Below are 25,787 nucleotides of genomic sequence, written 5' to 3'. Positions count from 1 at the left end.
GCGGGCGCTTGGGGGGAAAGCGAGCCCCCACTCCGCCTGCCTCGCCCCGCAGGCGGCAACCCGACTCCGCCCGCAGCCCAATGGCGAGAGGGCGCCCGCCCGCCCCGCAGCCGCTCCGGGCCCATATATACCCGGGGAGGAGAGCAGTCCGCCGGGCCGGGTGGAAACGACGGGACGGGCTCGGGGGCCAAGCGGTGGCCGCTGCGCCTGGGGACGGGGCAGGTGGGAGCGGCCGCGGCCGAGGCGAACTTCACGCCCTGCTGGAAGAGCCTCTCCGCCCGGGCAGAGATGGTGGCCGAGCGGCCCGGGGGCGAGGCGGCGCCCAAGGGCCCGAAGAGCCGCGCCAAGGCGCCCGACGAGTGGGAGCTGGAGAAGGCGGCGCCCGAGGGCGCGTCGCAGCCCCCAAGCGGCGGTGGCGGCCGGCCGGCTGCGCGGGCCTCTCGGGACTACCCGCAGAAGAACGCCGAGATCCTGAGCAGCCAGTACGGCCTGAACCTCTTCCTGGCCGGCCTGGTGCTGATGTTCGCCTGGGCGGTGCACGCCGCCGGCCTGGCCAAGAGCGCCGTCCTCGCCTACCTCGTCACCCTCATGCTCCTGCAGCTCGTCTGGATGGCCTGGTACGTGTGCCGCCGCTACACGCAGAAGAGGCTCATCCAGGACAAGGACACCCACGCCGGCGCCCGCTGGCTCAAGTGTGAGTGGCTGCCCGCCCCCTTCGGGCCTCACAACCACCCCGCGGGGTAGACTGGGGGGGGGAGAGCGCCCCCGTAAGCCCCCGAGCAAGCAGAGGCGGCGCTAGAGCAGCTACCCCGGCTTAGCCCGAGCTCCGGAACTAAGCAGGTTCGGCCCGGCCAGGACTTGGACGGGAGTCCACCCGGCAAGAAGCCTGGGGCTGCTGCGCAGAGGCAGGCGATAGCAAGTCGCTTCTGCCCCTCGCTTGCCTCGAAAACCCCATCGGGGTAGCCGTGTGTGTCGCCTGCAACTCAAGGGCAGGTGGAGCACTGAAACATAGCGGCTTCCCTGCTGCTTGGCTATGAGCCTCTCTACACCTTACTAAGAGCCAAGCTACTAGTGAGGAATGACACTTGTCCAGCAAGTGAACAGACTCCCGAGTATTCCTCCCTGTTCACTTGCCATTCACTTGTGCTCCACTTGATCACGTGGAGTGCAAGTATGATTCTATGAATGGCAAGTGAGCAGGGAAGAATACACATGAGTCTGTTCATTTGCCTGGCACTTGTAGCTTGGCTCTAAGTACCTCGGGATGCTCAAGTGAACCTGATTTCACGTGCCCCGTCCAATTTCCCATGCACTTGCTTGCACAGTCACACTTCAGTTTGCTTCCTGTGAGTACATTCACACATTTCATATCAGTTCCTCCTCAACTGCTAAAAAAATCCCAGTCCCTCCCCCCCCCCCCAATCCATTCATTGAAATGCAGATCTTGACACTTTCTCACACCTTAGAAAAATGCAAATTGGCAATTCAGAGGAGCCTGCAGTACTTGTTCTTGCAGCAAAAACAGAGCAGAATTGGAGCTTTGCCCTCCGGAATCACTGGCAGATGCAGTCACAGAAGGGGCGCTCCCCTGAAAGCGGCGTTTACATGCACAGAGCAAAAACAGCCTGCATGTGAATTAAGGACTAGACATGCAATCCTGCACTTGAGTGTCCGTAGGGACTTAGTAATGTGTAGAGAAACTGTGAGAGTGGCTGCGCCGTGGTGCATAAGAGAATGGGTGATTGTTGTGGTCGGGTGGGTGGGCAGGCAAAAGTTTAAGGGGACTTCCTGGCAAGACGTATTTAGGAGTCTTGTTCCCAACCTGCTGCCTCAACCAGCAGGACTGCCTTCCTCTATAGAAGAGGAAGAGCAGTGCGTCCCTCCCAGCCCATGATGCATTGTGACCCCCAGGGGATGTGCTCTGGGAATTAAATCTCACTACATTCTATGGGATTGAGCAAACATGCATAGGATCAGACTGCACAAGTTCTTCCCAGCACAGCCTTGTCTCATACATATTTTCATGAATGTTCGGAAGGCACAGTATAATCCTAAGCAGAGTTCAATCTTTCTGAATCCACTGCAATCAGTGGGTTTAGGATTGTGGGGCTGCTTAGGATTGCTCTGTAAATTTACTGGTAGAGCCCCCACATTTTCATAACAAGTAATGTCAAGAATATAGACATAGTGCAATAAATACATGCAGGTCTTTGACATGCTAAAGATGGACACAGTGGCTGACAACCAAGTTTTAATGAGATGCAGAGTCTGTGCAAAGTTGCCTGGTTATGTTTTTGTGACCCATCGTATAGCCTTGCTTCCTAATAAGTAATCAAAAGTCAGCCCTATTATCATCAACTGAGCTCTCAAGTAAATATTCCTAAAATTTTGGCCTCAATATTCCCATTCCTAGTAGAATGTGTGTTCAGTGAGATGAAAAATGTTTTTGGGGGTGGGGGGGAGGATGTGAGAATGCATTATTGCTAACCTAAATGGTCACACATGAAGTCCAATTTCATGTATGCTTCCTTGGGAGTAAGTCCCCATTGAGTTCAATGTGATTTGTTCCTGAGTAAGTCTGGGCGGAGTACAACCACAGTATTTTCTAAGTTTGTGCTTGCAAAATATGTAATCAGTCAAATATTGGGATAACATGTATGCCATTAAAGGTATTTGAATTGAATTGATATTGGGATAACAATAAACCATACAAATGTATATACAAATAATTGATATAGTATTGCAGACTTCCATTGGAATCTCCTGCAAAATTTGTGTTTTGGGGACTGGTCAGAATAAAGAGCAGTGGACTTTGCTAAATGAGGCACCTACGAGCAGGTAGAGGGATAGGGAAAGAGGGCTTTGCCTCCTGGTCCTGGCCTCTGAAAGTTCATGGGATGACCTTGGACCAGTCATACTCACTAAGCCTACCCTACCTCGCAGGGTGGTTGTGAGGATAAGGTGGAGGGGGGTGATATAAGCTATTTTGGGTCCCCATCTGGGAGCAAAGTAGGGTATCCATGCATAAGTTATTTAGGGAGTAAAGAGGGGGCTGAGGTTGAAAGTCTGGTGGCAACTGTGCAAGGTTTGATGCTGACTTGCATGAAACAGGAGGCATCTGGCACGGGTAAGCAGATGTCAGATAACCGATCTCAGAGAGAAGGTGGGCAAAACTGTTCTACAGGACCTGGAAGAGTTCCTAGTGGCAACTTCCTTACAATACAAAATTGCTACAGGGGTGGGCTGAGCTGAGCTCTCTTGAGCACCTGAATAGATCGAGCAGGCCTGTTCAAGACCCAAGCTCTACCAAAAGCTCACGAAAGCTTAAAGGGACAGAGGCCACTGAAATTACTCGAAGCATAAAGAATGGGATTGTTAATCTGAGGGATAGACTCCTTCAGCAAGAAGGTGCCCTGGATTTGTTTGGATTAAGTAACTTCAAAATGTGACATTAACATCCTTTAAAACTCGTGGACAGCACTGAAATTTCCCTCTCCATCCATTAGAACTCAGCCCAAACAGAAAAATCTTGCAATATTTTCATCAACTGTCCAAGCTGGTATCTTGGTCAATTACCAAGAAGAGGAAGGATGTTGCACAGGTGTAAAGCATCATTGCCAGTTTGCATTTCCAGTGCCTGTAAGATGAAATTTTGGCCTAATGTTTTCCCCCCATTGCTTTACACAGCCTCTAAAGTTACTACCTCCATACTAACATTTTCCTTTCTTTTAAAATTTTTCTTAGGTGGGATTACTTTGTTTGCAATGATTACTTTAATTATGGACTCTTTCAAAATTGGATACTTTGTTGGATATTCAGACTGCTTATCGATCACAGAAGGCATTTTCCCAGTAACACACGCCGTGCATACGCTCGTACAGGTAACATACTTTGGGCGTTACTCCTATATGTACCCAATTCTTGCATATATTGTACCTGGTTGCATGTTACAGGTATCACATTTAGCTGAGTGTAAGCTATCTTTTGTCTGTAGAGAATTCTGAATCTACTCCAGAAACTGGCAGAGAAAGCTGGAGAGAAATCTAGATTGATCCTTAACTCATCTCCCCTTTAGCACCTAATTGTACCTGCTCCTTCTTTGCCCGCCCTCTCTCCGCTAAAGTGAGGCAGGTAAGCAGGCATGAACAAGGGCTGCTTCCAGCTTTCTCTACCTACATACAGGTGTTGAGGTTTTAAATTTTAGAGGACTGCTATTTTGACAACTGTTCATGCAGTGCCCGTACTGTTCTGTGTATGGACTAACTCATGTTATGCACTGTAGATAGGCCAGTTAGACAGGAAGATGCCCATGTGGTTTACAGATCATACAGTTACAGCTTGCACTCCCATCGGAAATATTAGCCATGTGTTGAAGAGAAAGGTGACATAAATTCATGAAAGTTGTTGTAAATTCCCTTTACTACAAAGATGGGCTAAGCTGCCTTAATCTTCTTTCTTCATGGCAAACCATTGAGTTATATTTCACTTCCTGTTGCCATGTAGGATCAGTTTATTGGCATGTCATTATTTGTTTCAAGTTACACCAGACCCTTCCAAACAGCATCCCAAGTTTTGGACTGCCGAGGAAATGCTTTCTAACATCAGGGATGCAGAATAAGTTTTAACCCTACGTACTGTCAGCAGACGGAAGGCACAGCGGCCTGCCTAGGAAGCCAGTCTAGCACCATCTCTGTTAGAATAAATAAGCGCCAGTTGCAAACATGTTACTTGTGTTTCAAGGCATACCACTGGAGACTGTGGTGAGAGAACTGCCAAAATATTAAGTAATTTTTTTCCAGATCCAGAAATGTACTGGTTTGACATTTACGTTTGGATTCTATGTTGCGTACTTGCTGTTGAAAATTGCAATGTCGGGTGTACTGCAGCAGCATGAAGGGAAGAAGAGCCTTCTATGCAGGGGGCAGCAAGGATCACTTAGTTAGGACAGTGAGAGCAGCATCTCTCTTGTTTCCTGGGGGTCATTTCCTTGTCTTGTCTCCTATTGGGCTAAACAGGGCAATATCCTGCTTCTTCCCTCTCCTGCCTTATTCATTCATTCTCTCTACAAGATGCAGTCAGATAGCAAGGCCTCTATCCTTGCTATCTCCTTCACTCTCAAGTATATATTTCTTAAATAATTTTTTTGCCTCTTTAATCGGCACAGCGTAACTTCTGCTCTGTTTAAAGGATGTTTGCAGCATCCTTTAATTTTACTGGTGAAGCAGAAAGTAGCAACTGGATAGATTTTCCAGTGCTGACGGAAATAATAGCCTCATATTCAAACAGAGTCGGCTTGTTCCTAGCCCTGTAAATACCAAGTATGGCGAAAACAACACAAATCCCGTTCCTTATGCAGTCAACCTTGAAGCGGAGAGGTAACATTAGCCCCTCCGTATATACTGTAGAGCTATACAGAGGACCGGCGAGAGATACAGCCATACATAACTACCACATAATACGCCTCTTGTAAATACTTCAGCATTACAGTGAAGGGCATGATCTAAGAACCTGAAGCAAAAGAGAATAACACTCTCATTATTGGCCTGGGTCTGAAACAGCAAAACTGGGCTTTAAACAAAGGCTTTTCAGTCTTTCCGAAAACTTCTCCTGTAACTCTGTTGCTTCTCATGCCCCTCTAATCTCAACCTTTTGTTGCCCCTTTTTTCTGAGCTTTAAAAAGATCAAAGAAAATAAACTGCAGGGTATGCCTATGCGCACCCGAATCTCTGTTAAACTTAGCCGAAATGCTCTGAGGGAAGTCACCTGCAAGGGACAAAATCCCTTGGCGTATTTTGACCTTGCAATTTGGTGACTGTGTATCCGAAGGACTAGATGAAATTACTACTAAGTAAGCAAGCTTGCCTGCACATTGTGAACTAGCCTTGTGTAGCTGAATACTATAAGCCACTAAATCAGCCTATGGTAGGTAGGATGAGTATATACTTTTTCCAACTGAGTGCCTTCAAGGCAGTACAAAATGGTGGCTGCCAGGAGTCTGCAGCATTGATGTAGTATCAGCAACAAAGGGGTGGTTCGGCTAAGACTTGCTCCCCCAAGCCAGACAATTACTTTTCCAGGAGCAGATCTAGTTGTGCGCTGTTTATTTTTTTCTTCAAGGCAAACAGATCAATTCTTCCTGTGTGCAGACTGAGTGGTGGGAAAGTTGTCTAGCCCCCTGTAAAGTGCAGAGTGCAAGCACATCTACTTGTGAGAAAGTCCCTGAAAGTCCCACAAAGAGCAGCCCGTGAAGAGGCTTACTTGCCGATAAACTCAAGTGTGATTGGTATTCTGTGCATATATCAGGATTTTTTTCGTGTCGGGGTGTGTTGCTTTCAGGTGTGATATGCTCTTGGAAGAAATGAGCTGAGCCTTCCTGGGATCCAATTTGGTGTAGTGGTTAAGAGCGGCAGGACTCTAATCTGGAAAGCCAGGTTTGATTCCCCTCTCCTCCACTTGAAGCTAGCTGGGTGATCTTGGGTCAGTCACAGCTCTTCCAGAGCTCTCTCAGCCCCGCCCACCTCACAGGGTGATTGTTGTGGGGATAATAATAACATACTTTGTAAACTGCTCTGAGTGGGTGTTAAGTTGTCCTGAAGGGTGCTATATGAATCGAATGTTGTTGTTGTTGTTATAAACCTCTACCCACAAGGAAGCTGCACGGCCTGGCAATGGCCTTAGAAACCTCTTTCTAAACAGATTCCCACAGGGCCTGGGGCTTCTCCTCATGACAGGCTTATGGCTCTCCTTCCAGTGGAAGATGAGAATGCTTCTGAGGGCCAAGCTACATGTGACGCCTGACACAGCTTGGACACTTGTCAGCTTCCCTCAAGTTTTGATGGGAAATGTAGGCGTCCTGGTCTTGCAGCTTGGCTCTCTGTCTGCTGTCCAATGGACTTTTCAGCTGTCACTTGTCCAACATTCCGCCAAGCTGCCTACATTTCCCGCCAAAACTTGAGGGAAGCTGATGAGTGTCCAACCTGTGTCATTCGTCACTTGTAGTTTGGCCCTGAGTGTATTGTATCTGTGCATTGTTGCACTTATGTGGGTGTAAACTGTATGTGTTTATGAGGTTGGGGCAAGTTCTGAGAGTGTTAGTGAAACTAATAATTTTCCGCAAAAAATTATGAATCGCTTCTTATCATAATCATGTCACTATTTAGGATCAGATATGTGAAAGATGAAGCCTTTCAAGAGAAGTCATTATATGACTCAAACACACAGTATGTCTCTCAGTGTAAGGAGGTCCTGTATGATTCAGTGGATAGGCTATTTGGCCTAGATTTGGAAATCTGTTTTCAACCACAATTTCACTGCCGGTGCTTTGTCAGATCAAAATAATTTAGCCTCACTTTCCCATCTGTAAAATGGGAATAACTTACTGAAGAATTAGTCTTTGCCTAATAAGGGACATGATTTGCCTTGAAAATTATTTTTCTCATAATATATTTCCATATAAAACTTCTAATACATAAAATACAGAAGGCAAATAAAGGAAAGTTGTTCCTTTGGTGGATGCATTTGTGGGACAAGAAGGAAGAGGAAAACACAAATTATTCCTTAACTGACAAATCAATGCCAGATTTGAAACTACGAGGCAGCTAAGATATTTACAGGCATTCTTCATAAAAGGTCAGAGCATGAAGATACCAACCTCTCACACATAAAAATGCTCTTAAAGGAGAGGGGAATTTGGGAGTGCAAAGTGTTTGTGTACCATTTCTGATTATACCGCAATGTACTGCAATGCACAGAATGTTTTATACCTTTCCTTTTCTGCACCTTTTGTTGTCCTCGATACATTGCACAATTCAGTTTCTTTCCCACAGGAGTTCATTAGTATTTTCAGATTAGACAATGTTACTAATAAAATGTCCACCAGTACGTCAGGGCTTGTTTACATCTGAATAGATTTGGGTCTTTCATGATCTCTTATGCATTTGTCTGAGTTATTTCGGTTTGTTTATTTACAAAACAAATACAGCCGCCTTTTCCCAGAATGAACTTTATCTATATTTGCTTTCAGGTGTATTTCTTATGGTGCTACGCAAAGGACATTATCCAATCTTTCAAAACGCTGGAGAGGTAAAATAATAGAATTGTTTGCATTTATAATAATGTTTGTTTTCGTTTTTGAATGGCATACCTAAAAACTGATGATATGGAAAACATGAAGATCATGCAAAAAGAACTGTTCACTGATGTCAAACAGTATTTTTTTAAAGAAGTAACTGTACACATTTTAGCGAGTACGTGTTTTTATGAAACCATAGTATCCTGGGATTTGTTGTAGAGAGTGCCTTCAGGTCATAACTGACTTATGGCGACCCCTGGTGGGGCTTTCACTACAAGAGACTAACAGAGGTGGGTCGCCACTGCCTGGGTCTGCAACCCTGGCCTTTGTTGAAGATCTCCCATCCAATTATTAACTAAGACCAACCCTACTTAGCTTCTGAGATCTGATGAGATCAGGCTCACCTGGGCTATCCAGGGCAGGGCATCCTGGGATTTGAAGGGCACTTATTCATTCACTTATTCATTGTAGACTAGCAGTTCTCATTCCATGCACTGAGTCCTTTGTCATGAGCCATAGAAAGGTGCTAGAGCTCCTTCTGCCCCCCCTAACTCTACTGGCGTGAGACTCAGAGAGGCAGCTCTTGTGGCATCAGTGGGAGAAGTCTCATATTTTCTCCAAGCCTTTTCTGTTTTTTGCCTTGTGTGTTGTATATATTGTTGTCTGTGATCCTTCCTATTTTTTTTACCATCTGAAGTCAAGAGAGAATGTTTGAAAGATACATCTTTGCACTTGAGAGATTTGGTATTGGTTGTTCCATTATGCTGGAGGGCTTGAAGAGGCTATGCTGAGTTGGGGAATCTCTGCTTTAGATTGACGGCGCACAGACTGTCCCTGAAAACTTCTTATGAACTAGATTCCCTCCACCTTTTCTCTCGGTGCAGGGGCAGGCACCACCTTGTGGCATACCGATCACCTGGCTTGTCTGTTGTGAACGTGGTTTTTGACATGTTATAAACATAAAAGCAGTTTGGGGTGCGCTTTTATGATGTTTTTGAGTCGATGGATGGTCAAGAAGGAGAAGGCTGACTAAAATCACAATTCAGTCTTCCTGTGCTGTAGAATGCACATGCAATTTCATATGACAAAAACAGATATTCCTGTTCTCCTTCAATTCTAATACCGTTCCCAGGGTAAGGCAATGAGTGAGTCGAAAGCCAAGGATTTCTCCACTGGAGATACAATTTACATCCAGTATTTTAATGCTTGAGATTCAGTAACTTATGTGCCAGTTTAAAGATCGGAAAGTAAAATATTTATGTTCTTGCTTTATAGACGTTTGTCACAGGGCTTTTTTTCACCGGGAACGCAGTGGAACAGAGTTCCAGCACCTCTTGAAAATGGTCACATGACCGGTGGCCCTGCCCCCCTGATCTCCAGACAGAGGGGAGTTTAGATTGCCCTACAGGCCGCTGGAGTGGCGAAGAGGACAATCTAAACTCCCCTCTGTCTGGAGATCAGGGGGTGGGGCCACTGGCCATGTGACCGTTTTCGCCAAGGGCGATTTAAACTTTAAAAAACTCCCCCCTTGTTCCAGCTGACCCAAAGTGACATCATTGTGCGGTCCTGAGTTCCACCACCTCTTTTCCCAGAAAAAAAGCCCTGATTATACGTTTACATTAACTTCTAGGTTTGGAGTGATCCATTCAGTGTTTACGAATTTGCTTCTGTGGACAAATGCAGTCTTAGCAGAATCCAAGCATCAACTTAACGAGCACAAAGAAAGGCTAATTACTCTCGGGTTTGGAAACATATCAATAGGTAAGAGCAAAGTACTGCTGATTTCTAAAAGTTGGACTGGTTTCTATAAAGGGTCTGTAACTAGAAAGGGGCAAAAAGTTGCCTATTGCAACTGTCTTTTGCTGGGCTGCTCTCTCATCTCTGAAAACTATTATCTTCTCTCTTGAACTCGTAAATATGTATTGTCCGGGGTCTGAGTCCCAGCCCCCAGACTTGCCAGGAGGGAACAATGGGAGGCAACCGGGAGGCAGCGGCCCTGCTGCCCCAGCCAGCAACCAGGGCCGATTCCAGACGGCCCTCTGCAATCCGAAACATTGCACGTCGTCGTGCGGAAAACACAAAATATCGCATTTTCTCACGTGAGTTTTGTGTGACCTCGCGCAAAACTCGTGTGAGAAAACGCGATATTTCACGTTTTCCGCACAATGACGCACGACAACGCTCAACGTTTTGGATTGCAGAGGGCCGTCTGGAATCGGCCCAGGTCCAGGACCTGCCTACTCCAGGGGGAAGGGGCAAAAGGCCAAAGCCTCAGAGGGCTGGAGGGGGCAGGGAGAGGCCAGCTAGGCCCACCCTTCAGGGGGAGAAGAGGGAGCTAAGCAGGCCAGAGGAAAAGGGCCAAGGCAGAGGGAATAGGGGCCCAGCAGCAGCCCAAACAGAGCTCTTACCTGGCAGGGAGGAGAAGCAGCCACAGCAGCTCAGAGCCACACCCCAGCCTCCACCTCAGCTTGAAGATAGCAGCCTGGCTCAGGAGATGCTCACAACCAAGCCCCTCCAGGTGGAGCTGCTGAAGGTATTCTGTGGGAAGAGCTGGGCAGCCAGCCAAGGGGCCACAGCTGGGCCTACCTTCAGTAATCAGCTCAGCCAGAGAGGCCTGGCAGCCAGCCAACATAACACAGCTGTTGCTGATCCAGGCAGCCCAGCCAGCTGCCCCAGCTGCAGCAGCTTGAGACAGCCCAGGCCAATGCTGGGAGGCCAAGGAGGGGTGTGGCCTGGCAGGCAGGACCTGCAAGGAGGGTGGGGTGCTGAGAGAAGGCCCTATAAAAGCTGGCTGGGAAGAGTGCTGGGGTGGTTGAGTGTGAGTAAGGAGTGATGGTGTGGAAGTGGAGCAGTGCGAGAGCAAAGGCTAGGAGGAGAGTGGATGAAGGAGGAGGAGATGGCAGAGACCAAAGAGGGTGAGTGGCACAGGTTGAGCAGGCCAGCGAGTGGATTGAGAGGGAGTCTGGGTGAGGTATACTGCTCCTCCTTCCACAGAGCAGGGTCTTGTAGAATACCTGGCCCCCCTTTGACATCAGGGGCAGACCATGCAGTGCCCCGCCCAGCGGTGGCCACTGCAAGCCCTGACATGTATAATATATGTTATTTGCTGCTATGCCCATGAGATTCCTCTTGTCTACATTTACGCTGGTTCCTTTTCCCCCCTTCTTGTATTCCTTGTATCGACTATCAAACACCCTCATTTTCTTAACTTTCTCTCTTAATTTTCCTCCTTGCACTCTTTTTTCCTCTGGTGTCTTTATGACCTGAATCCAAAGATTAATTCTTCCATTCCCCAACTTGGCCCTTTCTCCCTGGCCATTCTCTGTTATTGGGCCTCTTTATTTTCATCTGGTCAATAAGTACCTTATAAAAGCTCATCTCTTGCTCTGGCATTTGACTGAGCATGCGTATCTACTTTTTCTTTTTTCATGTGCTTTGTGTTTTATAAAACATTAAAGACAGCAAAGTTCAGAAGAAGAAATGTTTCCATGAGCCCTTTTACTGGACAAGGTTCTTCCATATGGTCTAGAGACTTCGTATGTTTGAGAGTTTATACCAGATCTGTGGTGGTAGATACCTCATTCACTACATGTGGCATAGTGGACATAGCATCGGACTAGGGTTAGACACCTGGGTTCAAATCCCTGCTTTTACCATGGGAAAAAATGAAATTGTGCTCTCAAGTCATAGTTGATTTATGGCAACCCCTGGTGGGGTTTTCATGGCAAGAGGCTAACAGAAGTGGTATGCTGAGCTAAATCCCCAAAACATGTTGTTAAACATCCTACCAACTAATGTTAGAAAAGAATAAGGAGACCTTTTCCAATACATGGTGACAGCAGCAAGAGTGTTATATGCAGCAAAATGGAAAACAGGTACCTGCCCTGAGGTGTCAGAGTGGATAGATAAGATCTATGAATATGCATCAACGGCCAAATTAACTACTTATGTGTATAATAGACCAATAGCTGAATTTTGGGGGAAATGGATTTCTTTGACTACTTAAACAAAATAGACATTAATTAAGTAACTTAGTATAAAGATAAGAAGATAAAACACAGGGAAATGTGTTTTATCAACCAAAAAAGTTGATATTATAGTTTGTGTAAGTATAAGTAACCAAGGAGAGTGGAGAGTCATTATTACACAATTAAGTTCAGTTATGACAAATTCTGTATGTATTTTTATTAGTTTAATTTAATTTTAAATGTAGTAAATATGTAAGTTAGTATAAGTCTCAATTTAATCTCAAATGTAGTGTTTGTATAAGTTTATTTTTATGCACACTTTCTATTGCTATATCTTTTCTTTTTAAATAAAACGTCTATAGAAAAAAGGAAATGGTTTGCTATTGCCTGCTTCTACAACCCTAGTCTTTGTTGGAGGTCTCCCATCCAATTACTAACCAATGCCATACTGAGTTTCTGAGATCTGATGAGGTCAGGCTCTCCTGGTCAGGGCTCTACTATGGAAGGGGAGATCAATATTCTAAACTGCTTTGTAGGCCAACTGGAGAGAAAAGCAGGATATAAATAAATAAATGCAATAGTGCAAATGCATGCATTACTCTATTTCTTGTTAATAGTGGCTGTCGTCACACGGCCCCTTATTCGTCAGTTTTGCACTAGAAATTGTTTCCTCTGTTATCGTTATCAGAATGGATTCTCCCATTTTTTGACAACTGCTTGTTCTTCCAGTCGGTCACATTAACAGGAAAAAGTGCAATTTGACGGGCAGTCAAAGTGCCTCCGGAAACGGGGCCAAAAAATCCCGCTGCCCCCCCTTAAAAAAAAAAATTCCGGACTTCCGGTTTGGGATTCATGGAGGTCTAACGCAGCTCCATTTGTGGAGCTGACCGGATTGCCGTTTTAACCGGCCGGAGGGGTGAAAATAACCCGCGGCCGACTGCTCTCAGGCGGGGAGCAGGCAAAGAACGCTCAAGACCCTAGGGTGAGTTAGATCTCGGACGAGGGGGGGCTCTACACAAGGAGTCTCCCACCCGATCCTTGAGGTCCCACCTTGCGACGGGTCGGCTATAATCTCTGCGGCAATTTTGGGGCCAATTCGGCTGGCATAAGACCTACATACCCAAGCTTCGATCGGGGAGGGAAGTCGAGAGGAGAATTTAAGATCGAAACAGCGATTACAACCCGAGAAAGCTGGAGAGAAGGTAAAGATCGCTATCTCTTGAAACGGGACAGATTGACAAAAACAGAGAGGAAAGAAAGTAGACTTTTAAACTGCAACAGACTAGCGAAAAGGAGGTGAAGACTCGGCAGGAGTTGTATTTTAAAAGAGACTAAGTTTAAAGAAGTTATTACAAAAATCGGACTATTGTTTTGAATACCTGTGGTTTTGGAGCTGTGGGAAAAAGACACCATCGCGAGACCTGCTGTGGGAAGACGGGAGACAGGAAGTGCGTAACAACAATAGAGTGGCTGGAGGGAAGCGGCCCTTGCCAAAGGACAGGAAGTGGGGAATCGCCATCTTTGAAAGTGGAAGGGTCGTGGCTTCAGCGGAAGAGGAAGTAGGCCATCTTGGATTATAATAACATAGAGAAACCATAGAGAAAAGACGCCCGACATTTTGGATATAAAAAATTAATTTTGGCAAAGATTGGGACATTTAAATAAAAAAAAAAAAAAAAAAAAAAAAGGAAAACGTTTAATTATACGCCACGGAGCTGAGGAAGAGAGCAGATTCGTGGGAGCGAGCTAAAGCAAGCCCCACGATGTCGAAAAAAGAGTGGCAATCGGCAATAGAAAACTTGGACAAAAAACTTATAGACATGATGAAAGAACTTAAGGACACGAAATTGGAGCTTATTAAAGAGGTCAAGGAAGTTACACAGACAGTAAAGTCGGAGCTGTCAGAAGTGAAAAAAGGTGTGGAAACGATTAGCAGTGAATTACAAGGAACGCAGCAGAGAGTTAAAACAGTAGAAGACGCGATGGAGAATTTAATAGACACGCAACAAACAGAGATGAGGCTGGTGAAGGGGAGGATGTCAGTTGCAGAAACTAAACACATGGAGAAGCAGCTTCGTTTTCGTGGTCTGCCAGAAGTGGAAGGGAAGTCAGCGCAAGAACAGATGACGGAGGTGTTGGCTGATTACCTGGGGAAGGAGGAGGAGGAAATTGTGGCTATCCTAGATGTGGCGTATCGTGTGAACTCGAGAATTGCAACCCAGAGGAAACTACCAAGGGATGTGATTGTGCAGTTTACAACTAGAAATATGAAAGAGAGGATTGTGACCAAGCAATTTCAAGATCCATTGGAGATTGATGGCAAGACGATTATTATAATGAAGGAACTGCCCAGATCAGTGTTATTGGACAGGAAAAAATATAGAGTGCTAATTCAGACTTTGAAGGACATGAATATCAGATACAGATGGGAGTTACCGGAAGGAGTGTCCTTTGAGTTTGGAGGGGCAAAAAAACGTATCAGATCTGAGCGGGAGATGGAGAGATTTATCAAGGACAATGAAAAAGACTTACCAACAAAACCATGAATATGGAGTGTAAAGTATTATCTTGGAATATAAATGGACTAAACTCACCGAATAAGAGAAAAAATATTTTTCATTGGCTACTAAAACAAAAATGTGATATTGTTTGTTTGCAGGAGACCCACATTAGAAAACAGGATGTAAAATATTTAAAATCTGGAAAATTGGGCAAAGAATTTGTAGCGGCTTCCAACAAGAAAAAAAGAGGAGTGGTGTTGTATATAAAAGAGGAGCTGCAGCCAAAATTTGTTATGAGAGATGTGGAAGCTAGATTTGTAGCAGTGGAATGTAATTGGAACTTAAAGAGAGTGTTGGTAGTCGGACTTTATGCACCTAACGGTGCAAAGGAAAGCTTCTTTGAGGACTTAAGGAAGCACCTAGACGATCTTGTATATGACCAGATAATTCTTGCTGGAGATTTCAATGGAGTGACAGATTTGGAATTAGACAAAAAGACTACAAAAGCACAAAAGAAAAGAGGACTATTGCCAAAGTTTTTTTTTGAGTTGATTCAACAAGAGACTCTCGAAGACGTATGGAGGAGAGAATATCCTAAAACCAAACAGTTTACTTTTTATTCTGCAAGGCATCTTACATTATCAAGAATTGATATGATCTGGGCCTCAAAGGACTTAGCGCTATGGACTAAGGAGGTAGAAATAATGCCGATGGTAGGCTCAGATCACAACCCAATTATGTGGAAATTTGGAAAAAGGAGAAAAAGGAATGCCTGGAGAATAAATGAGGACCTGTTACAGGAAAGTGAGAATATGGAAACACTGAGAAGAGAGACTAAGTTTTTTATACAATACAACGTGAATAAAGAAGTACCAACCAGTAAAGTTTGGGACGCGTACAAGGCGGTTGTAAGGGGCATACTAATGGACTTAAATGGTAGAGCAAGGAAAAAGAAAGAGGAGAAAAGACAAGAGATTGAGGAGAAAATAAAGGCCAAAGAAGTACAGTTAAAAAAGAGACCAGGGAAAAAGAAAATACATCAGGAAATCAAAATTCTTCAAGAACAGTTAACAGCAATGAGTAACAAAGAATTGGAGTGGAACCTTAAAAGACTGAATCAAAAAGCTTTTGAGGGTGCTAATAAACCTGGGAAATATTTGGCATGGCAATTAAAGAAGAAAAGGGAAAAGAAAATAATAAATAAAATTTGTGAAGAAAACAAAACGTATTTGGAGCAGACTACCATTAGCAGAGCCTTTTATAAATTTTACGCTAAGCTGTATAATAAAAAAGAAGTAAACAAAGAATCAATAGCATCATATTTGGAGAAAACCAAACTTCCAGAGATCTCGGAAGCTTGGAGAAATAAGTTGAACAGTGAAGTAACTGATGAGGAAATAAATATGGCAATACAATCTGCAAATCTAGGAAAGGCGCCAGGGCCAGATGGACTTACGGCTAAATTTTATAAGACAATGGCCAATGAACTGGCACCATTCCTAAAAGAGGTGATGAATGGAGTTTTTAGGGATCAAAGAATTCCAGACACTTGGAGCGAAGCGAATATATCATTGATCCCAAAAGAGGGCCAAGATCTGACTAGCGTGAAAAATTATAGGCCTATATCACTACTCAATAATGACTATAAAATTTTTGCGAAGATATTGGCGGAGAGATTGAAGGGGTGGCTCTCGGAAGTCATAGAGGAGGAACAAGCAGGCTTTTTGCCAGACAGACAAATAAGAGACAACTTAAGGACAGTGATCAATGCTATTGAATACTACGATAAGCGTTGTGACAAAGAGGTTGGTTTCTTCTTTGTAGACGCTGAAAAAGCGTTTGACAATTTAAACTGGGATTTTATGTTTGCCACTATGGAAAAGCTACAACTGGGAGAAAGATTCGTCAGAGCAATCAAGGAAATCTATAGAGACCAGACTGCAGCAATTGTAGTGAATGATGAATTGACCAAGAAATTGACGATTAGTAAAGGAACAAGACAAGGTTGCCCGTTATCTCCATTGTTGTTCATTTTAGTATTGGAGATTCTGATGATACAAATTCGACAAGATGAGGAAATACGAGGAATAAAAATAAAGGACTACTCATATAAGGTCAGAGCATTTGCAGACGACATAATGTTAATTGTAGAAGACCCACTGGAGAACATGCCAAAAGTGATAGGCAAGATCAAGGAGTTTGGAGATTTGGCAGGTTTCTTCATTAACAAAAAGAAGTCAAAGATATTATGCAAAAACATGACTAAGCAGAAACAACAATTGTTAATGGAAACAACGGATTGTGAAGTAACTAGTAAGGTGAAATACTTGGGAGTTGAGCTGACTGCAAAAAATATAGATTTGTTCAAGAATAATTATGAAAAATTATGGACTCAGATAGAGAGAGACTTGATCAAATGGAATAGATTGAACCTGTCATGGTTGGGCAGGATTGCAGCAGTTAAGATGAATGTGTTACCAAGAGTAATGTTTTTGTTACAGACAATACCAATCATCAGAGACTCTAAACAATTTGAAAAATGGCAGAGGAAAATATCAGATTTTGTTTGGGCAGGCAAGAAGCCTCGAGTGAAAGTAAAAGTTTTACAAGATGCAAAGGAGAGAGGCGGAATGCAACTGCCCAATCTGAGACTTTACCATGATGCAATCTGCCTAGTTTGGCTAAAAGAGTGGATGACATTAAAGAATAAGAAACTATTAGCCTTAGAGGGATATAAAAAAATTTTTGGATGGCACGCATACCTATGGCATGACAAAGTAAAGGTCAACTCGATGTTCCTGCATCATTTTGTAAGGAGAAGTCTATATACAATCTGGAAGAAGTACAGAACTTACCTACAAGAAGGAACCCCCTTGTGGGTGGTTCCATATGAGGTGATAGATCCGAGAGCTGTGGATAATGAACAACAATGTTTAACGTATAAAGAAATAACTAAAACTGAAGTATCTAAACTTAGAATAAAGACGCAAGAGGAACTATCACCTAACTATGATTGGTTCCAGTATAGACAGATTAGAGACTTATACAACTCGGACTTTGCAAAAGGGGGCATACGAACAGAGAACTCGGAACTAGAGCAGACCCTTCTTAAAGAAGACAAGAAAAGAATATCCAAGGTATACCAAGTACTGTTGAAATGGTATACTGAGGATGAGATAGTTAAAACACAGATGGTGAAATGGGCTATAAATTTCAATAAAGAAATAACAATGGAGGCATGGGAATACTTGTGGAAAACTACAATGAAGACAACGACATGCATTAATATTAAAGAGAACATTTTCAAAATGATCTATCGTTGGTACATGACACCAAAGAAGATTGCGCTAGGGAACTTGAATACTTCTAATAAATGCTGGAAATGTAAGAAACATGAGGGCTCCCTCTATCATATGTGGTGGTCGTGTGAGGTAGCTAGGCAGTTCTGGGGGGAAATAATAAGAGAAATGAGTGAAATTTTACAGTTTCAAATAAATAAGAACCCAGAACTCCTGCTGCTAAACTTGGGAATGGAGGGAATTCCAGCCCATCATAGGACGTTGATTTTTTATATGACTGCAGCAGCTAGACTTTTGTATGCGCAGAAATGGAAAGTACAAGAAGTGCCAACTATTGAAGATTGGATCTACAAATTGCTGTATATGGCTGAAATGGACAAGATGACAAGAAAACTGAGAGATCTGGACTCAGGGCAGTTTAACACAGATTGGGAGAAGCTGAAACAATATCTGGAGAAGAAATGGGAGGTGGGAGGAAAACTGTGGCAGTTTGAGAATTACTGAAGCATAATAAAAGTATAAAAGAGAGGGGTGACTTTACCGGGGGAGGAAGAGAAATGTGAATTTATAAGCAGTTAGATTAATTGATTGAGATATATATAGATATGTATAGGTCAACTGATAGAGAATAATTAATGATAAGGTTTAAACATGAGGATTGACTAACTAACAATATTTTTTTTTTTTTTTGACAAGATTTATATGCACCAAACTGAATGTATAGAAGAGTTAAATTGATTGAGTATCTGAGGAGCTATATAGAATTACCATAAAAAGTTGAAATGAGTAATATATAGAGAACAAATCAAATTGTTTGATTTAAATGTGGGAAATTTTTATGGTTTATGATATATAGGTTTATATAGAACTATTCAAAACTGGAAAATGGGATAAATTGTTTATCTAAAGACGTATAGTTTGGGTGTATAATAATTAAAGGAGTTAATGATGCACTGCTTAATATAATGGAGAATGTATATCTGTTTTAGACAGAGGAATTTAATAGAAGTAAGGGAAAAGGGACAGAGGGTGGGAAAGCTGTTGGAAGTCAACAAAAGGGGGGGAAAGGGAGGGGGTTAGAAACGAAAAATTAGGGGAAAATTGACTGTAATGTAAAAATAAAAATGTTCTAACCCAATAAAAATTTTTTCAAAAAAAAAAAAAAAAAAAAATTCCGCATATTTGCGCTATATCGCACTTCCGTTATGCCAATGTTGTGCTGGGCCAACATTGATATATATAAAAAGTGGGGGGGGGGGGCAAGATGAGCAGCGAAGCAGAGAATCCACGGCTAATTGGCACTAAAATTTTAGAGGAAATGTCAGTGTACTCAATCGGTGTAAACTGCTTCAGTTGTTCTTGCATGGCAGAATATCACAAAAGCGCTATAAGGCTTACCTTTTAAAAAAAATTACTTTGAGGCTTAATTGTGGGTCATGCTGGGGCTTGTGGGAGTGTAGGGCGGGAGAATCAGCATTAGGTGGGACAGATGATCGGGGAAGTGAGCGCTTTGGCATTGCAAAGCATTCACAGTCGATCCAGGGCATTCACATGGAAGCAGATGTGGATGACATAAAGAGTCACAAAGCGTGATTTGGGGAAAATGGCAAAATCGCAACAGAACCGGAATAAGGTGAGCATTCAGCAGGAGATGGCACTAGTTTGGTGCTAAATTTATGGCCGTGTGACGACGGCCCCTGTTCAGATCCAGGTGCCTCTACGCAGAGGCTGATGGTCCAGTGCCTTAAGCTTTCGTTTCCATTTATATCGTTTTTGCAGTCTGATCCTCTGCACGTCTAAAGACATGTCTCACCTGCTGCTCTCGTTCTCTTTCCTCAGAACTAGATGACCATGCGCCACAGTGTAATTGCACCACTGCGTCTCTCTGCTCTATATTTTCACAAGGAATATACTACTTATACCCCTTCAACATAGAGTATCACATCTTAGCATCCACAGTGCTGTATGTGCTCTGGAAGAATATCGGGCGCAACGTCGAACACCTGCAGCATCACAAGATACCATTCAGATTTCAAGGCAAAACCCTTGGCACCATTTTGGGAATGATGGTGTTTGCCACCACAATAGCCATCGTGGTCGTGTATTTGATTCAGATTGGGCGTACAAAGCTAAAGAGTGAAATTGCACTTATGATGTTTTATTTGTATGCGATCATCGTCCTGACCCTCATGTGCGCCGCTGGAATTGTCGCTCTGGTGATTTACAGGCTTGAAGATCGATCACTGGACGTTTCCAAAAACCCAGCCCGAAAACTTGACGGGGACCTTCTGGTTGGAACGGCTTCAGGATCCTGGCTCCTTTCTTGGGGCTCCATCCTGGCAATTATCTGTGCTGAAACCCACCCTTCATACACATGGTACAACCTGCCTTATTCCATACTCGTTATCATTGAGAAATATGTCCAGAATCTTTTTATAATTGAATCCATACATCGTGAGCATGAAAAAAGTCACGACGACATCAAAACGCTTCGAATACTAACTGTGTCCAATGGGAGCACTCTTTCCCCAGCGCCTTCTTACAAAGAGATCTACAACGGGATCAACGGCATTCACAATGGAGATTTATCATACAAGTTCAATGGCAGTGTTTGTCTCCCCGAGAGCAACGGAACTGGCTCGCCGGATGAAGAAAAAAGTGAACCCTGCAAAGCGGATGCCCCTTCCGCTTCTGGTTCCTCACGGTACAGAAGAAACTTCACGGTCAACAAGAGACGAATCCTGAAGAATGTGGCTGCATTTCTGTTCCTGTGTAATCTGTCGGTAAGTTGCTTTACAGAAATAAGGATAGTTCTATGTATTGTCGAAGGCTTTCACGGCCGGAGAACGATGGTTGTTGTGGGTTTTCCGGGCTGTATTGCCATGGTCTTGGCATTGTAGTTTCTGACGTTTCGCCAGCAGCTGTGGCTGGCATCTCCAGAGGTGTAGCACCGAAAGACAGAGATCTCCCAGTGTCACAGTGTGGAAAAGATGTTGGCAGGTCATTTGTATCTACTCAGGAGGGGTGGGGTTGAGCTGAGTCATCCTGTCAGAGTTTCCCAGGGTGTGGAATGCTAATGGAGGGAGGCTTCACTGTATCCTGAGGAGGTTCTTTTGCATATGGATTGGTGCTTGATGTGCTAATCTTCTCTGCAGGGCTATTGTCGAGTATAGAGTGTTTTGTTAGCCTGGTGTTTTTCAGAACTGTTCTCCTGAGTAGATATAAATGACCTGGCAACTTCTTTTCCACACTGTGACACTGAGAGATCTCTGTCTTTTGGTGCTACACCTCTGAAGATGCCGGCCACAGCTGCTGGCGAAACGTCAGGAACCACAATGCCAAGACCACGGCAATACAGCCCGGAAAACCCACAACAACCAAGGATAGTTCTTTCACAAAGGTGCCATCTGATCAAGAAAAATCAGCAGCTTGGCCTGCAGAAATCAGCAGGCGAAACTTTTTCCAGCACCAAAAGTAAACATTACTTACAAAAGTCTCCTCTTTAGGGTGAAGTGCCCTAAAGGGGAAAAAATTAGTCTGTCTGTTTCCCACAAAACGCCAATCAAACAAGATTGAACAAATTATTTAGTTGAAGTTTTACTGTCTGTTGGAACTGAGGGATTGGTTAAAAGTCTTCACTTTCAGTTGATTTCAGAGTAGTCAATCATATGAAAACTGAGGGATATGCTTAAGCAGAGCTTTTTTTCTAGGAAAAGAAGTGGTGGAACTCAGTGGGTTGCCCTTGGAGAAAATGGTCACATGGCTGGTGGCCCCGCCCCCTGATCTCCAGACCGAGGGGAGTTTAGATTGCCCTCCGCGCCATTCCAGTGGCACGGAGGGCAATCTAAACTCCCCTCTGTCTGGGGATCAGGGGGCGGGGCCACCAGACATGTGACCATTTTCAAGGGGTTCCGGAACTCCGTTCCACCGTGTTCCTGCTGAAAAAAAGCCCTGCGCTTTTTTTCATTTGGGAGCTCTGTCTTAATCACATAATGGAAATTAAGTGTTCTTAAATGACACTGAAATTAATGGAGATTAAGCAGACTGTTAGCTATTCAGGCATCACTGATTTCTTTGAGATTTATTTATTTATTTATTCATAGTCTGCCTTTATCACTTAGACTCAAGGTGGATTACACAGTATTAGATTAGTACAATCAGTATCAAGTACATTTCAATACAGTATCAAGGACATCTCCATAAACAATGCCATAGGGTAAATAGATACAAGTTTCAAAGACGAGAGTATTAGCAAGAATCCAGTACAGAGTAGAAAAAATACTGAAACAGAACATAATCAATATAATATAATTACATTGATTATGAATATAATATAATTAATTGATACAGATAATATATAAGGCAATATAATGATGAAGTCTACGGACTAAACACTTGGTCTTTTCTTCAGTGTGCTCATAATGTAGAAGAAAATATAGCTGACTTAAGGCAGATTTTTGAGTAATGGCTGGGACCGAACGATGCGCAAGCACAAATGGATGTAACACAGGTCCACTTGAGCAAGATTGTGTGCAGCGCCTAGCACTTTCTTCTCTATATATTGTGGTGCTCAGGAGCTGGTTGCATGAAATCGTGAGCAAGTAGAAATGCAAATCGGGGAACAATAAATTTGACTTCACACAAATGGAAATTTTGTGCTTGATTCAACTTCTTGCATGGAATGTCCATTTTCTTTAAATACACAAGGTCAAAGAAGAGAGTCAAAAGATTTGCCTCATCTGTAGGGAGTCTGGAAGCAAGTGCCTCTGACCCACTGTGGTGGGATGGTAGTTGGTGCTGCTTATTTTCTTGAGCCAGTGCTAGATTCCTAATCAGATCTGCAGCATCTTTGAGCATTGCTCAAAGCATTGCTACCTAAAAGATGCCTCTGTAACGTGAGCGGTCTTTCTTCAGATGAGCCTTTTGTGACACAGTGCTTTGCTTTAATCAAACCAGCCTAAGATCTCAGTCTCAGGAATAGGAACTGCTAATTAAGAGGAAAATGGCATCGGAGTAGCATCCCAAAAGAGCAACTCTATCACTCTGTTATTGTTATTCTGGAAGCAGCTGGAAATAACACAGAGATGCAAAGGAAATAAACATTTGAAAGAGGGAATCCTGGGAATTATCTCTCTCCTCCACCCCCCCCCCAAATCTGACACCACAAATGTGTTAGCTGGAGAATATCACAAAAAGAGTGGTCATTTGGCACAGGTTAGATAAGATATGGTGTTGCTGTATGTTCCTGAAAAAAATAACTGGTGTGGAATTACCCTGTAAAAATGTGCTGGGCACTTCTGCTAAGAAGCCACACCTTTGGACCTGGGCGCCCTGGCTTCTTCCTACCTTCAGCTGTATGACATGTTCCACTGACTTTCAAAATATGGTCTGGGGCTTTGTCTGGGTGAAGTCTTGCTTACACGGAATAGATAAGAAGTTACACAAAGGTTAGCCGTAATGCTGTTTTTCTGTAGAGTCACTTAACAGACGTGCCATTCAAACCAAACGAGCTAGCAAACTTTAGTAGAAGTGCCTGGGACTACTTTGAGGGAAGAGGAAATGTGGGGTATATAACAGAGCGACAGAGGTTGCAAGCCATTGTGGAATAGTGTCAAGTCAAAAGAGTTTATTGTCTGTAGCCATAGGCTGTCACAATTCACCAAACATTGATTAATAAACAATTAAATCCCTTATCACAGTTTGTATAGGTTACTAAAATTAATTAAAAACAAGACAGTATGGGTTACTGTATTGGGTTACTGTATACCAAACTGTATACTGTATACCAAGTATGGGTTACTGTATACCAAACATTGATTAATAAACAATTAAATCCCTTATCACAGTTTGTATAGGTTACTAAAATTAATTAAAAATAATACAGTATGCCAAACTACCCCCGGAGTCATGAAACAGCCTCATTCAGAACCACCTTAGATCTTATTTTTTGGCTGCAAGTGCAAACTGACTCTATAGGACACATGATTGTCAGTGTCAGATAACAAAAACACAGTCTTCTTGATTTCAGAGTATGTGTTTGTCACTGACAGGATTCTAGCCAAAAATTTAGCTCTGAGTACACTATATAATGGACAATAATGTAATCAGATTAGAATCCAGAAGTGGTGGTGGAGAGCGCCCTCAAGTCACAGCTGATTTATGGTGACCCCCCCCCCCAGTAGGGTTTTCATGGCAAGAGACTGACAGAGGTGGTTTGCCATTGCCTGCCTCTGCAACCCTGGTCTTCATCTCCCATCCAATTACTAACCAAAGCCAAACCCTACTTAGCTTCTGAGAGCTGACAACCTAGGTTTAAATGCCCATTCTGCTATATAAGCTTGCTGGATGACCTTGGACCATTCACTTACGCTCATTCCCATAGGCTTGTTGTAAAGATAAAATGAAGGAGAGGTGTATGATGTCTGCTGCCCTGGGTCCCTATTGGGGAGAAAGGCGGAGCCTAAAATAAATAAATTTTCCATTTCTTAAAATGTATTCCTTTGCTTTTTCCCAGCTTTGGATTCCACCAGCTTTTGGCTGCCGTCCCGAATATGACAACGGATTGGAAGAAATGGTTTTTGGATTTGAGCCGTGGATCATCATTGTTAACCTTGCGATGCCCTTTTCCATTTTCTATCGGATGCATTCTGCTGCCTCACTCTTTGAGGTCAGTTGCATAACATGAACTTCACAGCCATGGAACAGGACCGATGGGGTGACAGAACGAATTCTCAGTCAGCTGTTTGACCAAAGCAATGTGTGCAGTTATTGGAATGAATGATTAAGAAAAAACAGAATTTCATAGAGTAGAGGACTTCATACACACACTCATATTCTAGGGAAGCTTTTAATACATAGTTCCTAGGGATGGATGACTTGGGATACATCTGGACTTTCCTCTAGGAACCATTTCACTACTGGAAGACAACCTGTGTTCTCAGTCTAATTTTTTTCTCCAAGTTCCCAAAGTTTTGTATGTTAAAACAAGGGGGGGGGTGGATATTGCACAACCCAGTCACATCTAAGCACCATTCACTGTCAAAGATTACTGCGTGAGAAAGTTAAATTACATACATCAGTGGGCCTTAAAAGCAGCCACGCCATAGCCATGATCCATAAAACTGTTGAACAAACATTTTATTTAATATTTGATATGTAGAAAATCAGTGTTACGCTAACATTTCACAAGGCAGGTGTAATTTGACAGCTGAATCTTAAATGTCACAGCCTGTTTGCTATGACCGACACACACACGTTCATGACACCATTGTGTTTTTGTATTTACTGTATATGTATTTTTGTATTTGTTTATGAAAAGACTAAGTAATAAAGTTAATTTCTTTAATAAGCAAGACTTGTTCTTTCCCAAAAAATTAATTTCCCAGTATTTAAGTCTGGAGGAACATGAAGGAGGAGGCTGGTGGCACCTTAGAGAAACTGTTCTATGTGGGCTTGAGTGGTGTTTTTCATTGCGGCGGTGTGCAGGCTTCTCACAGGCAAGCTAAGAGATGGGAGTCGTAGGTGGGATAGTGATGGCTAAGAAGAGCCCGGCTGGATCAGACCAGTGGGTCATTTAGTCCAGCATCTTGTCTCACACAGTGGCCGTTTCCACACACGTTGAATAATGCACTTTCAATACACTTTAGTTCTCCTTAGAAGTGGATTTTGTGTTTCACACACGAACCCAGTTCCAAATGATCACTAAAGAGCATTGAAAGTGCATTATCTAATGTGTGTGGAAGGATACACTGGCTGGTTCCGCACACGTTGGATAATGCACTTCCAAGCCTCTTTATAGATCATTTGGAACTGATTTTTTCGTGTGTGGAACAAAAAATCCACCTCAAGCAATTGATAAAGTGCATTGAAAGTGCATTATCCAACGTGTGCGGAATAAATGTCTGCCAGTTACTCTGGAGGGCCAATAGTACAGAGGCCCTTATGATGC

General features: G+C 43.4%; 1 protein-coding gene across 1 annotated transcript; it reads left to right on the top strand.

Moving 5' to 3' along the window:
• Nucleotides 1-210: 210 nt before the first annotated feature.
• On the top strand, nt 211-25,118 carry OTOP1 (otopetrin 1). Its single transcript, XM_054999637.1, has 6 exons — nt 211-694; nt 3,745-3,881; nt 8,024-8,082; nt 9,702-9,832; nt 19,679-20,622; nt 24,354-25,118. The coding sequence occupies exons 1-6, from the start codon at nt 289-291 to the stop codon at nt 24,522-24,524; spliced, it is 1,848 nt and encodes a 615-aa protein (XP_054855612.1). The 5' UTR covers nt 211-288; the 3' UTR covers nt 24,525-25,118.
• The last annotated feature ends 669 nt before the right edge of the window (nt 25,119-25,787 follow it).

The sequence above is a fragment of the Eublepharis macularius genome, chromosome 15, assembly GCF_028583425.1.
Source record: "Eublepharis macularius isolate TG4126 chromosome 15, MPM_Emac_v1.0, whole genome shotgun sequence".
In the NCBI taxonomy this organism is placed as follows: Eukaryota; Metazoa; Chordata; class Lepidosauria; order Squamata; family Eublepharidae; genus Eublepharis; species Eublepharis macularius.
The sequence above is the reverse complement of the archived record's forward strand: the minus strand, read 5'-3'. Positions and strand labels throughout refer to the sequence as shown.

Coding starts and splice junctions, on each gene's coding strand:
- OTOP1 (XM_054999637.1), top strand. CDS start 289: ATGGTGGCCGAGCGGCCCGGGGGCGAGGCGGCGCCCAAGGGCCCGAAG. Junction 9,833..19,678: donor GTTTGGAAACATATCAATAG/GTAAGAGCAAAG, acceptor CTCTTTCCTCAG/AACTAGATGACCATGCGCCA. Junction 20,623..24,353: donor TGTTCCTGTGTAATCTGTCG/GTAAGTTGCTTT, acceptor GCTTTTTCCCAG/CTTTGGATTCCACCAGCTTT.